Source organism: Nannobrachium achirus, assembly GCF_963921795.1.
Source record: "Nannobrachium achirus genome assembly, chromosome: 4".
NCBI lineage: Eukaryota > Metazoa > Chordata > Actinopteri > Myctophiformes > Myctophidae > Nannobrachium > Nannobrachium achirus.
In genome coordinates this window covers 5841178-5859538 of record NC_137813.1, presented here as the reverse complement: position 1 = coordinate 5859538, position 18361 = coordinate 5841178, and the positions used below count along the sequence as shown (strand labels likewise).

The following is an 18361-nucleotide window of genomic DNA, read 5'->3' as shown; positions in this document are numbered from 1 at the left end:
GAATAACATTGAGTCAACTTAAATCGTCTCATATAAGCATTGTGGTCCAAAAAAGAACAAACCGTCTTTGCGATATTGTCGGCGAGGTGGCTCTGTATGGTTTATTATGGTAGTCAATCACTCATATTTGATAAAGCCAGTTTCTAGCGAAAATGTAACTAATTTGGCGACATTAGCGTTTTCTCACCATCAGTTGATTCTTCATATCCATATGAGTCAATGGGGCAGTGGATTATAGTAAACCCTACCCCAGGAGGGGTTTTAATGATGCAAATCAATATTATTTGCAAAAGACACCCTTCTTTTCTCAGCAGCACTCAACCACTTATGAAAGGAGGCGGTTGGAGCCTTGGAGGAGCTGGGGAGGCCGTTGGGCCACTGAGGTGGTCAGTCAGGCAGGCAGGCAGTCAGTCAGGCAGTCAGTCAGGCCATGGCTACACGGAACTGGATATTTCTGAAGCTAGACATTTTTTTGTGCTGTTGGGGCTTGCAGCCACACAAAGCTGGATATTTTTTAAACCGGATAAATAAGTGGAGAGATTGAAAAATTTCACTGGATCCGTGTAGACAGGGAACCCGGATATCTCTGAAGACTTTACTGTGTGTGTGCTTGTTAGACCTAGATATCTTTGTCGTGTGGACCTAGATATTTTTCTATGTGGATATCTGAAAAACCGGGATATATGAAATATCCAGCTCCGTGTGGACCTAGATATTTTTCTATGTGGATATCTGAAAAACCGGGATATATGAAATATCCAGCTCCGTGTAGCCATGGCCTAAGTCAGTCAGTCAGTCAGTCAGTAAGTCAGTCAGTCAGTCAGTCAGCCAGCCAGCCAGCCAGTCAGGCAGGAGGCAGGCACTGCTCGGGCACATGGCAGGCAGAGCAAACAGAGCAGCCTTCAGTCACACACACTGACTCACTCAGAGTCTGTCTGTCTGTCTGTCTGTCTGTGTCTGTGTTTCTGTCTGAACCATGCTCACACTCAGCCCCCAGTGCTGTGATAAAGGGCCAGCAGCAGTACTAGGCTGTCTGAGCATTGTTGCTGAGAGCCAAACACAACAGGCCTTTTTATGATAACTGAATTTCATATAAACGTCTGTATGTCTGTCTGTCTATTTTAAAAAGGTGCGTGCGTAGTTCAGCCACATACGACTTACAAGCCTGACCCTTTCACTAACCCCAACACTAACCCTAACACTAAAGTAAGCGGGGACATACTGTACAATAGCTAGAACCCAGGGGAACATGGAACCTGGGGGGACATGGAACCCGGGGAACATAGCAAAACTGTGGACATACATACAGTACATACATGGTATGTGGTCCATGCTCCCACACAGGAATTGAGCGTTAAAAAATAAAAATAAAAAAGATCGAATTGGCTTAGGTTATTTACACACTAACCATGTTCCTTCTTCCTGTGTATCATTTTCACATCATCTTTCATTAGTTTCACACTGTCTATATGCATCCATCTTCATTGAGGAGGGGCAACCTCTCATGTTTGACTATGATAGAAAGAAACTGTTGATTCCCCTCCTATAATCTCACAGTGGGACACGCGGTAGGCGCTTGCGTCAACGACACTGACTGGACACCTGTGGCCGTTCCCGCTGTGCTGCGATCTGACTGGCAGCACAATAACACAACACAACACAACTTTACTGGAAGAAGGATGACAACAACAACAACCACCAAATGCACACATGATGAAGTCAACCTCCTCTGCCTTTCTTTCGGTTTCACAAGCCAGAGACGGTCCTTAAACATCTGTTAGCTCACAGCCTTTCAAAGTGGAGGTCCCACAGGAACTATATATGAAAGATATATTATATGAAAGATATATTAATAACTGGCTTATTATTAGTATTGGGTCAGTTAAACCACTTTCAACCTGCCAAGTCCCTATTTTTTGGAACATCATCGTTGTCCTAAATGTTGCCATAATCTCTGAAAATAGTAGATCTACGAACGCACAATGCATCGCAATATGACGTGTTTGGAGATTGCTGATCGTCTTATTTCTCTTTTCTTCTTTTTTTTTGTCTTTTTTTTTCATAACATGGGCGGGCCGCAGCCAAAGTCTATGGTTATTTGGTGGTCCCTGCATGTACAAAACATTTGGGGGACCCCCTGTGTCAGGGGACTGGCTTTGGGAGGAGAAGGGGTTGTCTGGATACAGACAGTTCAGGGTCGCTGCCAGGCTGTTTGTTGTGCTTGAGGGGGGCGTCTCGTTGTTTTACAGCCTTTTCCTCAAAGCAGAGGGACAGAGAGGGCCGTGTTTCCCTGTTCTGTTGCTTTTGAACAGGGGAACGGTTCAGACGTTGCGTAAGCTGCTGGCTTACATAATAGTACAGAACTACAGAACTGAAGCCCAAATTCTTGGCAGGTTCTCCCCTCCGAGCGATCCTTTTTCCCCGTCTCTGAAATGAGGCCGGGCCGCGCGGCTCAAAGGGACCGGGTGAATATGATGCTGGTTTTATCGTCACAACACAGCTCACAACACGTCGCATCGCGACACGTTGTGAGCTTGTAGATCTGCTATTTCCACTATTTCAGATTTCTTTTCTAAATGTATGAAAATGTTTCAACATAAACAATTATGACGATTATGACAAAAGAATTGCGATTATGTCAAATAATATCATTATATATCATTGCCTTACATTGTACAGTAATCAACTCTCAAAAGACACTATTTTAGCCCATAAACAAAGCCGTTCAGACGATACAGAACGTCACAAAAACCCAGTACTAAAAGTGTCTTTTGGAACTGTCAATGAGGAGCATATTTTTTCAATGATCAATGTCTAATCAATGGATTGTTTATGTTTTGATTACTTTCTTACACAAGCCAAGACTCCGAAAGTGTTCTTCCCCTTTAAAAAAAAAACATTACAACACGGCCTAAAACAAAGATGGAGCTCTACTGCTAAGCACCACGTGCGTTATGGCTGGCCCTTCTGTCAACAAACTGCAGCGTTTACTTTATGAAGCACATGCACTATAATTAAATAGTAACCCTTTAATCCCATGTTAGCCCGATATATGATAACACTTTATCCCATGTTAGTCCAATCCTAAACCTCTCAGCTCTGCCTCTCATCATTATGCCAGTCAGAATAGATTCTTCCGTTTTTTGTAATGCTTATTGTTTGATTCATCTATGTGTGAATAATTTAGACCACATCATCATTGAGAAACGGACATTGTGAAATTGGTCAATGTTAGGCCAGCAATAAAAAACTAAAACAAATTAACGCTGTAACATATACTACAGAGACAGGACAATTAGTGTCCTCAATAGAATTTAGAAATGTTCCATTTCCAAAATTACTTAACCGATCAATTATTTGAATGGCCGTTGTTGGATCAATTTGACTTTTATTTATGTTTTCTTCCCCCTCTAAGGCAGGGGTGGGCAACTTTGATGATGGTGAGGGTCACTATATGTCCACCTTCACTCCAGAGGGCCACTATATGTCCACCTTCACTCCAGAGGGCCACTATATGTCCACCTTCACTCCAGAGGGCCACTATATGTCCACCTTCACTCCAGAGGGCCACTATATGTCCACCTTCACTCCAGAGGGCCACTATATGTCCACCTTCACTCCAGAGGGCCACAATGCATATTGCTTACGTCCTACTTTGTCACTTTCTAGTATACAGTATTTCTCATACAAAAGAAGATACAAAAGAAGCAAAACATAGCAGATCTACAAGCTCAGAACGCATCGCGCTGCGATGCGTTTTGAGCTTGTAGATCGGCTATTTTTGCTTCTTTTGAATTGGAATCCTGAATTATTTGTTGTTATTTTTTAATTGGAATCCTGAAATGTAACATTTTGATTTAATTTCAAACACATTTAGTTATATACTCATGTTAACTTTATGAACCTAAATAGAAAATACCTACATTGGACATAAAAAAGTAATACTACTATACTAGTCATTAAGCTACTAATATAGACAGAATTAAAGCAGGTCATGTTTGGAATTGTAACAGCTGAAATCAATAATATATCTGTATTCCAGTATTAACCTGCAGGCCGCATTAAGTGAAGGTGGGGGCCGCATGTGGCCCCCGGGCCGCCAGTTGCCCATGTATGCTCTCTAAGGTCTAACCTAGCCTTGGTCAACTTCTTCACGTCTCCTGGAAGCTTTACAAACTAATAGCACTTTTTCCTCTCATTCCACCCGTAACGCTGCTCTGCCAGCCAGCAGCACTAAAGACTAAAGCATCCTGTGAACTGCTCAGATGTGTGCAGGCATAATCAGCAGCACAGGAACTCACACTGATCTTATCACAAACATCTCAGGTTGGTTGTAAACCCGGAGGGTTCAGCTAAACACACTTTCAAAATGAAAAATAAAAAGTGGTGAAGTTATAGTGCTTGCTAATCTCCAATTAGAAATAATGCCAGCAATGTCATATACAGGGGTTGACACTAAGGTCTCAGAGGCACTTGCCCGTTGGGCAAGTACAGGTCATGTTCTACTTGCCCAAAGGTCATGCCCACTTGCCCGAAAAGTAAAAACCGTCCATTATAAAATGATAGGTAAGATTTTGATTACCACTCAATTTAACACTTATTTCGTTACATTCTGGGGCTGAGTGATAAAAAATGTCAATATCTCAATATCTCCAAATCCAAATACCTACATATTAGCTATGATTGAATATGTCTGTGGTTTCACACTTGTTACATTCCACAGACCAGAAGACGGAGCGCGCCGGCCACATTTAGGTGTTTAGACAGATATTGTGTTTATAGATGGTTGCGTTCCCTACTCAAATGAGCACTTGCCCGGTCAGGCAACCTGAAAGCTGAAAGCAAACTTCACCTGCCCAAAATTAGTGTCAATGCCTGATTAAGATATCTACATTAGTCTGATAAACAAATCTACGATTGTCGCAGGGCTTGACATTAACCTTTTGAGTCACTTGTCCTTTGGAAAAGTACATTTCCCACTAACTTATTCTAAGGGTGCCCGGTGGAGACTTGTTGCGCTAATCACCTGCTTCTGGTGACTGCATTTCCCATACACAAAAGCCACTTGCCCAGATAAAAATGTGCCATTCCCCCCCCCCCCCCCCCCCCCCCCACACCCTCCTCTCCATAGCATCGGCAGTCCATAGCACAAGCTGCTGGGAGCATCACAGAAAAAAAGAGAGCCAATGGACAAGTACATGTTTTAATTGACTTGTCCATAAAAGATGTATTAGTTGTCCCGGAAACAAGACAAGCCTTAATGTCATGCCCAATCGGATTGGTATTTGCCCTGCGGTAATAAGTATTTCTCATTCTCAGTTTGTGGTTTCTCGATTGAATGCATTTGAAGGACACTTTGATTGCCTTTATGTCAACCAAACACACAGTGAAATATAAATATAACTGCACACACATTGGTGGGACAAAGTGTGTGACACAGCATCTGCATGCTGTCATTATGTAGAGACCTGTGTGTGTGTGTGTGTGTGTGTGTGTGTGTGTGTGTGTGTGTGTGTGTGTGTGTGTGTGTGTGTGTGTGTGTGTGTGTGTGTGTGTGTGTGTGTGTGTGTGTGCGCATGCGTGCGTGCGTGTGTGTGTGTGTGTGTGTGTGTGCGCGCGCTGCGTGTGTGTGTGTGTACAGGCATGTTGAGCCACCGCGTGCGTCCCCAGTGTCAACAACACACTCACCATCACTTGGGTTCACGTGTCACGTGTAAGCACCACTAGTCCAGCCACACATACAAGCTAATCTAGTTCAGTGATAAGATAATGTGAGTACACACCACTGTCCTCCAGGGAAAAGAAACAGTCCCTCTAGCTCTGCGTTCTATGATCTCTAACGTGTGGCTTTGTGACAGCAAGGTTTACTGCACAAATATTAATCTACCAACACATAGTGACAGGTTGGACTTTATTTTTATTTTCATGGCAAGATTTGAAATTCCTTTGCTGACGTCCGGTGCTGGCTCTTATGAGGGACGTGTGTGTGTGTGTGTGTGTGTGTGTGTGTGTGTGTGTGTGTGTGTGTGTGTGTGTGTGTGTGTGTGTGCGACAGGCTTTTCAATGCTCCTAGATTTCCCAAGAATCTCCCAAAATTCACCAGAACACAGGAAATGACATCTACTATGTTAAAAATGTAATTATTTAAGATGTCCTTTGCTTCAGTCATCAAATCTGTACACCTACATTTGGGCTGAAATTGTACCCATGCTAGTACAGCAAGCCTGGTAAAAGTATCAAACATGCACAACAATCACCAGAACACAGGAAATTAAATCTACTATGTTAAAAATGTTCTGGGGGAGGACCCCCAGACCCCCCGCTTTAGGGGTGGGGGCAATGCATGCAAGATCATACAGATATTCACTTAAGTAATGACTTAAAGATGAGACTTCATTATTAAAGATGTCTTACTTTGCTTCTGTCATCAAATTTGTACACCTACATTTGCCATTTTAAGGCTGAAATTGTACCCATGCTAGTAAAGCAAGCCTGATAAAAGTATCAAACATGCACAAAATTCAACAGAACACAGGAAAATATAACTATTAAGAAGAAAAAAGAAATCTCTTGGATTCTGACAGTCCAATGTTGACAACCCTGGTGTGCGTGCGTGCGTGCGTGCGTGTGTGCGTGCATGTCTAAAATTGCTATGCTGCTGATACCACCAGCTTGGTTTTAATCATCTCTTGCAGCCCTACTACTGGTGTAAACTCCAGTTTAAACTCCAGGCAGGGATCAATGTCAAAATACATCTCTATCTCTAACCACACTGGCTGGAATACCAGGCACTCCGCAAGCCTCCTGAACAACTAACTGACAAATGAACACATCTATCTGTATCTCTGACTGTCTCTCTCTCGTTGTCTCCTGCCCACCAGGTTCTAGGCTACAACAACATTTCACCATCCTCCTCCTACTGTCCTGTCAGTCTCCAGCATCTTGTTTGATCTCTAGTTTCCCCGTAGCATAAGTAAGACATAACATGTCTATGGTGGATTTTTATGAAACAAGCACTTTGCAGATAGAAAGAGAGGATAATAATTCAAGCTTTCCATGGTGAGTTTGATGTTGTTTTAATACAATCAGATACAGAGAAAAATGTTTGGATGCATTGGCTGCCAATGGGGAGGTATTATAGGGGAGGTATTTAGATCCAACATACCGGTATTACAAAAAAATCTATGTGGCTAGTTTCCCCACCGCAGTAATCCAGACAGTGACAGACCCCCCCCCCCCCCCCCCAGCAACTTAATCAGGTAGTTGAAGACCCCCCTTGGGTTTACATGGATAATCTGATCTAAAGAGCTACAGATTAGCCTTATACCAGATCTGTGTTCCTAGACCACGAGAGTGCCTGCCTGCCTGCCTACATGTGGTGCAAACAGAGCATATACTGTAGCATGAAACCATCGCCAAGACGAGTATTTGTCTGGTGATTTTCCAACCAGTGGTCCGGGGACCACCAGTGGTCCTTGAAGGGGTTCTAGGTAGGGATGGGACGATAAGCGATATTATCGTTTATCGTGATAAATAACACTCACGATAATCGTATTGTGTAGATTTAATTTATCGTGATATCGTCCCGCGTCATGCACTGGGGTCAATTCACCTTTTATTTGCAGAGCTGCATATCCGGTACCACTTAAACCCTCTATAATTGGTAAAAGTTACTTATAATATACGTACTTGATAGTCTTTTTTTTCACTCTAATGTCTTTGCCAAAAAATAGCTGATCTACAAGCTCACAACGCGTCGCGACGCGAGCTTGTATATTTGCTATTTCTTTGGCGAATGTTACACCCAGGATAATGGATTTTGATCATCGCGATAATATCGTAAATTGCGCTTTATTTTGTCACAATAATCGTGATATGACATTTTCATATCGTTCCAACCCTAGTTCTAGGTGGTCCCCAGCTAAATGATGGCGAGTTGGTAACCAAATGGACCCTTATGGTCAGGCCTTTAACTCTTGGGAGCGTAAAAATGAAACTAATTGGTTCCATTATACGCTCTCTCAAGAGTTAAAATGATTGTTATACATCTGCATTACTTAATTTAGAAGAATTCCACACAATCAGATGATGTAGAAGAATTGTTATTTCTGGTCAACGCTTGCCTGTTATCTCTCCTATGGCACCAACATCAATGCAGCGTGGAATTGTGGACAAAATCGTACCCAACGACAACACAAAATATTCAAAGTTTTGGGTCCGAGCGAGAGGCATAATCTCATCAAATGGTGGTCCGTGGCTCAAATGCCCAACACATTAACCAGTTAACCCATTTAGGCCTAGAATTATTGAATGCTTTAACCAGTGAAAAATAGCAGATATACAAGCTCACAGCGCAGCACCGAGTGCCGCGCTGCGAGCTTGTAGATCTGCTATTTTTGAAAAAGTCGTGAAAATGTGTGCAAATCTTTGAATACATGCATTTTTAAAGCGAACGTTTTGTATCTCAAAGTTTGCTTCTGGGGGGTCCCTGCCTGGAACTAAATATTTTGAGATGGGGGGTCCGTGGCCAAATAAATATCATTTTGGGGGTCCTTCACATGAAAAGGTTTGAGAACCACTGACATAGTAGTCTCTCAAGAACAGACTAACTGAGCTCCAGTTATGTGAAAAGGACCTTTTCTTTGACGATGGCTGGCCAGATTGCTGACATAGAAACATAGTTGTTTTTAAAAAATCTTAGAAGGATTCAAAAGACACTTATAGAATCAGGTCAAAATTCAAATTTTCACGATTTTTCAAAAATAGCAGATCTACAAGCTCGCAGTGCCGCACTGCGAGCTTGCATATCTGCTATTTTTCAATAGTTAAAGCATAAAATAATGATACACCCGTTCTAAACCACTGTTCTGATTTAAACAACACAACGTGTGATAATGAGAGGTATATGTATTGTATCACTACTATAACACAAGACATCAGAGACACATGCTTCCCACAGATTACACACACCCAATGACCAACAACAACAAAAAATCCCCTATCTGGGGAGAAATACAACAACGTGCGAACGCAGCAGCGAGATTTGTGAACTGTTGTGATGAAAGTAGGCTAGAGAATGGAATACAACCACCCTAAGGACTACAAACAAACCATTGATTGACATCCAGACCTACTGCACATACAGTATGAAACAGAGCTGCTTGCTTTAAATGCATTTTAAATCTGAGTCTTTCTTGGAAAAAAAAAAACAAATGCTGCTATTTGTTCCAAAAGCTTTATACCCTTGTATATTATATAAAATTAATGTGACAAGTGTCTCTTTTTACACAATGCTCTACCCCTTTCTAACTGTATATTATTTCCACCCATGTCCAACTGTTTTGCTTTTATATTGACACTTGCTTTGGCAATGTTAAAGTATGTTTTCTCATGCCAAAGTGACACCTAGACCTGCACATACAGCATGAAACAGAGCTGCTACATTTAAACACATTTTAAGTCTGAGTCTTTATTTTTCCTTATACAATTTAAATCATATTGAGAACAAAAAAAAAATCCAAAAGCTTTATACACTATATAAAATCACAAAATAAGGTGACATAGCTCTGTTTACACAATGCTGTACCCCCTCCAACTGTATATATTATGTTCCCCATTTTCAACTGCTTTTTTTATTATATTTTGACAATTGCTTTGGCAATGTAAACGTATGTTTTCTCATACCAATACAATTGTTTAATACACAAAGCTGTACCACCTCCAACTTTATTATTCCCCATTTTCAACTGTTTTCTATTATATTTTCACAATGTAAACGCATGTTTTCTCATGCCAATAAAGCTCCTTTGAAATGAATTGTACAGTTTTTACCTTGTGCAGGGGGCCTGTGGTCACACAGCACAGCAGAGCCAGGAGGAGGAGGAGGCAGCGGCACGCCGGGCTCCTCCAGTCCATGGTGAGGACGCCTGTAGCCGGGCTGGGCTGGCAGAGACACACCGGTGGTGGTGGTGGGTGGTGGGAGTCCACAAGAAAAGAAAAGAAATAAAGGAAGCTATGAACCGTTAAAGCTACATTAGAAAACCGCAAAAGAGCTACGAAAACGAACAAAGCGAAGCTCCGAATAACACAGCAAAGGCGTTCATTTTTTTGGGGGTTTTATCTTGTTTAATGTGTCGCACTGGCAGTCAGATGTTGTGTTTCTGTCTTTCTTCTTCCTGTACTGACGCAAACTGTGTCCGGAGTAGTGATGTACCGTTCACGACTCACGAGCGACTCGTTCGTTCATAATAATAACGAATCACAAGAGAAGACTCGTGAACGGTTCGTGCAACCAGTGGCGTCAGTTCAGAAAAAGCTAAGGTATGGCAACATGACTGACTGGTGTCTTGCACGCGCGCGAATGCAAGACTTGCCAGTCATGTTGCCACATGTTGCCCATTTCTACGGTTTCTTGGGATGGATATGGTAGCCAACTGTTATCAAGTGCAGCTAAACTTGGCATGTTAGTGAATGCGCCACAATTAACAATAATGAATTGCACCTGTGCAGCTGACCTGCGGAACCTGGGAATATACCATTTTGTCAATTTGGGGAGAATACAAGTGTGGAGATTATTGCGACCGTAAGGTCGCAGTTTAGTTGCGACCGTCAGGGAGCAGTTTACTATGAAAACCTCCACCGGCCGTCCGTCCGTCGGTCGGTCACACGTCACACGTCACACCTTTGCCCTGCTCATATCTCCGCATCAGTATATAGGGCTTGTTTGTTTATTGTATGACATCACGCCACATCATCAGCTGTGGACTCTGTGATGTCATCGTATCGCATCAGTATATAGGGCTTGTTTGTTTATTGTATGACATCACGCCACATCATCAGCTGTGGACTCTGTGATGTCATCGTATCTCCATATATGGCCATCTCCGTATATGGAGATATAAGTCGTCCATGCCCAAGTATGGGCTGGTGAGGTCAGACTTTGTGTGATGCGTAGGTTATCTCCATATATGGAGATTCAACATTCCAGGCAATGCTCTCTTCCCTGGTGAGAATTGCCCCTTTATATAGGGCTTGTTTGTGTATTGTATGACATCACGCCACATCATCAGCTGTGGACTCTGTGATGTCATCGTATCTCCATATATGGCTATCTCCGTATATGGAGATATAAGTCGTCCATGCCCAAGTATGGGCTGGTGAGGTCAGACTTTCTGTGATGCGTAGGTTATCTCCATATATGGAGATTCAACATTCCAGGTGTAACTATGGCTACCCGTATGACGTGAGAGGTGGAGGTTGTGATATTTGTGGAGTCTTACTGGTTGCGACCGTCAGGGAGCAGTTTACTATGAAAACCTCCACCGGCCGTCCGTCCGTCCGTCCGTCACACGTCACACCTTTGCCCTGCTCATATCTCTGCATCAGTATGACATCACACCACATGTGTACACAAACCTTTGTGTACGTTGCTGTGGCAACAGTCTGTTGTTGCTGGTTTGTTAGTGTACGTTAGCAACCACCTTAGCAACCATGGTTTTACCCTAGCAACCAACTGTTTACCCTAGCAACCAACTGTTTACCATAGCAACCATGTTTTTTTACCCTAGCAACCAACTGTTTACCATAGCAACCAGATACGCACAGCAGGGATCTCCATATATGGGCATAAACAGGTGACATCACACTGATGTCAGATACTCAGAGCAGGGATTTCTCCATAATATATGGGCATAAAAGGGATTCTGTTAGGGATCTCCATATATGGGCATAAAAGGGATTCTGTTAGGGATCTCCATATATGGGCATACAAGGGATTCTGTTAGGGATCTCCATATATGGGCATAAAAGGGATTCTGTTAGGGATCTCCATATATGGGCATAAAAGGGATTCTGTTAGGGATCTCCATATATGGGCATAAAAGGGATTCTGTTAGGGATCTCCATACAGTATATGGGCATAAAAGGGATTCTGTTAGGGATCTCCATATATGGGCATAAAAGGGATTCTGTTAGCTGTTAGTGATCTCCATATATGGGCAATTGGGCATAAAAGGGATGCTGTTAGGGATCTCCATATATGGGCATAAAAGGGATTCTGTTAGGGATCTCCATATATGGGCATGAAAGGGATTCTGTTAGGGATCTCCATATATGGGCATAAAAGGGATTGATGAAAACCTCCACCGGCCGTCCGTCCGTCCGTCTGTCCGTCCGTCCGTCACACACGTCACACCTTTGCCCTGCTCAATGTATACGTGTAACGCCTGATACTGAGGTGATGTGTCACTGTGACATCACAGATACTGAGGTGATGTGTCACTGTGACATCACAGGTGAGATCGCAGTGATGTCAGATACTCAGAGCAGGGATCTCCATATTTAGGCATAAACAGGTGACATCACAGTGATGTCAGATACTCAGAGCAGGTATCTCCATATATGGGCATAAAATGGATTCTGTTAGGGATCTCCATACTGTATATGGGCATAAAAGGGATTAGTGATGTCAGATACTCAGAGCAGGGATCTCCATATATGGGCATAAAAGGGATTAGTGATGTCAGATACTCAGAGCAGGGATCTCCATATATGGGCATAAAAGGGATTCAGATGGAGATTCAACTTCAATGAGTAACAATGGCAAACTGTCAACTGCCCGTATGTCTTGATAATTGGTAAAACAAACTTTTGGCCTATTTGTGGCTTATCATCACATCCAACCATCTTAAGATACTCAGCTAGTGGGGAATGCTCTCTTCCCTGGTGAGAATTGCCCCTTTATATAGGGCTTGTTTGTGTATTGTATGACATCACGCCACATCATCAGCTGTGGACTCTGTGATGTCATCGTATCTCCATATATGGCCATCTCCGTATATGGAGATATAAGTCGTCCATGCCCAGGTATGGGCTGGTGAGGTCAGACTTTGTGTGATGGGTAGGTTATCTCCATATATGGAGATTCAACATTCCAGGTGTAACTATGGCTGCCCGTATGACGTGAGAGGTGGAGGCTGTGATATTTGTGGAGATAAGCGACCAACGGTCGCTTATCTCCCGATTAGGGAGTCTTACTGGTAATTGCGACCGTCAGGGAGCAGTTTACTATGAAAACCTCCACCGGCCGTCCGTCCGTCCGTCCGTCCGTCCGTCACACGTCACACGTCACACCTTTGCCCTGCTCATATCTCCGCATCAGTATGACATCACACCACATGTGCATGTGGTGTCAACAGGCATGGACGACTTATATCTCCATATACGGAGATGGCCATATATGGAGATACGATGACATCACAGAGTCCACAGCTGATGATGTGGCGTGATGTCATACAATAAACAAACAAGCCCTATATACTGATGCGATACGATGACATCACAGAGTCCACAGCTGATGATGTGGCGTGATGTCATACAATAAACAAACAAGCCCTATATACTGATGCGGAGATATGAGCAGGGCAAAGGTGTGACGTGTGACGTGTGACCGACCGACGGACGGACGGCCGGTGGAGGTTTTCATAGTAAACTGCTCCCTGACGGTCGCAATAATACCTTGTTAAAGTGACCATTTTGTTAAATTTGCATTTATTTTACTGTAATTTAACAACATAATAACCAGCGCGGCACTCGCTTGTAGATCTGCTATTTTTGAAAAAAAAAATGCGTGCAAGAAACCTATGTTTAATTCCATGTCAGTCGTTCTCAAACTTTTTTTCATGTCAAGGACCCCCAAGATGATATGTATTTAGTCACCGACCCCTATCTCAAAATATTTAGTTCCAGGGACCCCCCAGAAGCAAAATTTGAGTTACAAATTGTTTGCTTAAAAAATACATAGCCTAGGCCTATATTCAAAGATTTGCACACATTTTCACAACTTTTCAAAAATAGCAGATCTACAAGCTCGCAGCGCAGCACCGAGTGCCCGCGCTGTGAGCTTGTATATCTGCTATTTTTCGATAGCTAAAGTTACTAGTGCCCCTCCACCTTGGGCCCTAGTAACTCAGTCCCACTGTCCCCCCCTTGTGACGCCCCTGCTCGCCGCACACATGAATGTGAACGCTGAACCAGCTGTCAGTGCTCCTGGATTTCCCAGGAGTCTCCTGGATTTTGACCCCATCTCCTGTGGAATCTCCTGGATTGGCAAATCTCCTGGATTTCTCCTGGATTTGGTATCAAACTCCCCAAATTCACCAGAACACAGGAAATGACATCTACTATGTTAAAAAAAAAAATATATATATATATATGGGGGAGGACGACCCCCGCTTTAGGGGTGGGGCAATGCATGCAAGAAAGATCATACAGATATTAACTTAAAGGACAACTTTAGTTTTTTACAACAAGGGTTCATATTTTAGATTGTAATTAAAGAATATAAAAGATGAGTGTTAAAATGTTTTCATTTACTTCTTTCTATTGTTTTAGAGATTCTTATTTCAGTGGTTGGGGGCATGCGTACAAGTGGCTAAATATGTCATTTTACACAGAATAAGCCCATTCCCAAGATACAACACAACCTTTCATGGTTGGATGTGACTTATGGGGCCTAGAAGTGTTACTGTAAATAGCAGTAAAGAATCTGCTGGCTTATTGTGTCTAAAAAGACATATTTAGCCACTTGTACGCATACCCCCATGCGTACGCATGCCCCACATTTTAGCACGGTAAACGTGATAAAACAATAGAACGAAGCAAATGAAAACATTTTAACACTCACTTTTTCTTTTCTCTAATTACAATCTAAAATATGAACCCTTGTTGTAAAAAAACAAAGTTGTCCTTTAAGTAATGACTTAAAGGTGAGACGTCATTATTAAAGATGTCTTTTTCTCCTTCTCTCATCAAATTTGTACACCTTTGGCATCTTAAGGCTGAAATTGTACCCATGCTAGTAAAGTAAGCCAAGTATCAAACATGCACAAAATTCAACAGAACACAGGAATATATATCTATTTAGAAGTTTTGGGGAGAGGACCCCCAGACCCCGGTTGTGGAGTTCCGCGCACCCCCCAAAACATAAATCTCCTGGATTCTGACAGTCGGCAACCCTGGGCGTCACACCAAATTCTGGGCCCTGGGTACAAGGATTCACTGCGGGCCCCCCACCATGAATGTTAACTATTGAAAAACAGCAGATCTACAAGCTTGCAGTGCCGCGCTGCGAGCTTGCAGATCTGCTATTTTTGAAAAAAATGGGAAAATGCGTGCAAGAAACCTACGTTTAATTCAATGTCAGTCGTTTTGAAACTTTTTTCATGTCAAGGACCCCCAAGATGATATGTATTTGGTCACGGACCCCCATCTCAAAATATTTAGTTCCAGGGCAGGGACCGCCCAGAAGCAAAATTTGAGTTACAAATTGTTCGTTTAAAAAATACATAGCCTAGACCTATATTTAAAGATTTGCACACATTTTCACAACTTTTCAAAATAGCAGATCTACAAGCTCGCAGCACGGAACTCGGTGCCGCGCTGTGAGCTTGCATATCTGCTATTTTTCAAAGTTATAGGGCCCCTCCACCTTGCTTGGGCCCTAGTAACTCAGTCCCACTGTCCCCCCCTGTGACGCCCCTGCTCGCCGCACACATGAATGTGAACGCTGAACGGTGAACGATTCATTTTTGAACTGATCTGAACATTCCGTGAACGAAATGATTCGTGATTCGTTCACTGAAATGAACGGTTTTGCCCACCACTGAGAGCACTTTGTCCAATCCGAGTGGCTGGCTGGAGGCACGTGACCTGTCCGAGCCAATGGGAGCGAACCACGGAATCCGCACGAGCCAATGGGAGCGAAGCACCGGGTCTCCGCTCTACTCTCCAGCCATGAACCAATGAGAAACGTCCCGAAGCCAACCGGAGGGAGGCGGGGTGGCCTAAAAGTACAGATATACAAGCTATCAACGCTCGCCTTTCACGACACGTTGATACCTTGTAGATCTGTTCTTTTCTCTCTCTCTTTTTGTAAAGCTACAGTCGTATAAATAGGGCTTATAACTTCCGGGTCACATATTTTCTAATGGCTGCGTAGAGGGAGCATGTGCTCCTACCCTGACAGATGCTAGCTTAGACATGAGATGAAATGTTGACATTTTGTCTTAATTCGTCGTGCGGTTCTCGACATTTATTTTTGTCGCTGGCGAAGTCCTTTAGGAGGACTGGTGGCGTGTCATGGACGAACCACGACAGATAAGATGATGGAACCTACTACTGTCTGCCATGTGAGTGTCCAGCTAACGCAGTTAGCCACTTGCTAACATGAACACAGGGTGAATATAATAGCTTACTCCGAGCTATAGCTTAACACAAAGGACATTGTTGTATAATGTAGTAACCTTTGAAAATGTCTTTTGTTTTTCAGGTTCGTTGGCTGTGTGCCCTGAGGAGAGTTGCAGTCTCAGACCAGACCTCTGACTGCACACATGTGCTTCTGCAGATGGATGGAGAAGGCCCTCCGGTGTCATCTTAATGCATCATGTATGTGTGCAAGGAGAAAGTGCTCGTTGAAACGTTTAATAACTTATTAATAACAGTTTTGGGGTTTGAATGAATGATGCTACTTCGCGTTAGACTTCTGATAAAACATGAAGTCAACTTTTACAAACTGACGTGAGAACCTACAACTGTTGACGGGTCGGTTTATGAAAGATGTTTTGGTAAGTTGAATTATTATACCATTACTGAAAGGTTTTTGTATCCCCACCCAGGCGTATTTGGAGATGGTGATGCTGATGGTGTAAAGCCAGGACTGTCATGTGTCTCTGCAACTGAACGAAAGGCCCTCCACTAATAGAAAGTATGTATATGTGCATTAACGTTTATCAGCTTGTTTGTTACTGTACTTTGTGGTTTTGAGTGATGCTAAACTTCATCAGACTTCTGAGGAAAACATGAAGTTAACTTTTACAAACTGACATGAGAACCTACAACTGTTAACTGTCTGAAGATGTTTTGGTAAACTGAACTATTAGTGATTTCTTTTTTCTTTTTTTTCTTTTCTTTTTTTGTATCCCCCACCCCACCAGGCCTGTTTGGAGATGGTGATGCTGTTGGTGCCACACATGGTCAAAAGCCGGTACTGTCAAGCCTCTCTGCAGCTGAACGGAAGGCCCTCCATTAATATCTCCATGTATGTACTTGTGCATTAACGCTTATGAGCTTGTTGAAACGTCAACTGTACTTTGTGGTTTGAATGAATGATGCTACTTCGCGTTAGACTTCTGATAAAAAACATGAAGTCAACTTTTACAAACTGACGTGAGAACCTACAACTGTTGACGGACGGTTTATGAAAGATGTTTTGGTAAATTATTATACCATTACTGAAAGGTTTTTGTATCCCCACCCAGGCGTATTTGGAGATGGTGATGCTGATGGTGAAAATCCAGGACTGTCATGCAGCTGAACGAAAGGCCCTCCACTAATAGAAAGTATGTATGTGTGCATTAACGTTCATCAGCTTGTTGAAATGTTACTGTACTTTGTGGTTTTGAGTGATGCTACTTCGCGTTAGACTTCTGATGAAAACATGAAGTCAACTTTTACAAACTGACATGAGAACCTATAACTGTTAACGGCCTGTTTGTGAAAGATGTTTTGGTAAACTGAACTGTTAGTGAAAGTTTGTTTTGTATCCCCTACTACCAGGCGTATTTGGAGATGGTGATGCTGTTGGTGCCACACATGGTCAAAAGCCGGTAATGTCAAGCCTCTCTGCAGCTGAACGGAAGATCCTCCATTAATATCTTCATGTATGTACTTGTGCATTAACACTTATGGGCTTGTTGAAACGTTAACTGTACTTTGTGGTTTTGAATGATGTTACTTCGCGTTAGACTTCTGATAAAACATGAAGTCAACTTTTACAAACTGACGTGAGAACCTATAACTGTTATGGTCTGTTTATTAAAGATGTTTTGGTAAACTAAACTATTAGTGAAAGTTTTTGTTTGTTTTGTTTCCTCCCCCACCAGGCGTATTTGGAGATGGAGATGCTGTTGGTGCCACACATGGTCAAACGACAGGACTGACATGCCTCTCTGCAGCTGAACAGAAGATCCTCCATTAATATCTTCATGTATGTACATGTGCATTAACGTTCATGAGCTTGTCGAACTGTTAACTGTACTTTGTGGTTTTTGAATGATGCTACTTCGCGTTAGACTTCTGACATATAATGAAGTCAACTTTTACAAACTGACATGAGAACCTGCGGAACACTCTGATAAAAAAGATGTTTGTAGCTGAAACTAAAGTGAAATGTGTTTGTATGTATTTATCTTTTCCTTTGCTATCAGGGAATCTGGAGCTCGGGACCAAGACACATGGCCTGCGTGAAGTTGACGGACCGCTCAGACTCAAAGACCCCCGAGCAAATTGTGCTATAATAATAGAC

The 18361-nt window shown here is 42.7% G+C and overlaps 1 protein-coding gene and 1 long non-coding RNA gene across 2 annotated transcripts in view; one reads left to right on the top strand and one right to left on the bottom strand.

The window, feature by feature from the left end:
- Window positions 1-10157, bottom strand: part of ern1 (endoplasmic reticulum to nucleus signaling 1) — a 99150-nt gene extending 88993 nt beyond the window's left edge. Inside the window, exon 1 of the mRNA XM_080724762.1 lies at window positions 9832-10157. Coding sequence (XP_080580888.1) covers window positions 9832-9915 — 84 coding nt within the window. The 5' untranslated portion in view covers window positions 9916-10157. The remainder of the gene's footprint in view (window positions 1-9831) is intronic.
- A 6197-nt stretch (window positions 10158-16354) lies between these two features.
- Window positions 16355-17382, top strand: LOC308284232. The gene is made up of 4 exons (XR_013961995.1): window positions 16355-16443; window positions 16674-16762; window positions 16992-17095; window positions 17316-17382. It is a non-coding gene; the product is annotated as an uncharacterized lncRNA (long non-coding RNA).
- The last annotated feature ends 979 nt before the right edge of the window (window positions 17383-18361 follow it).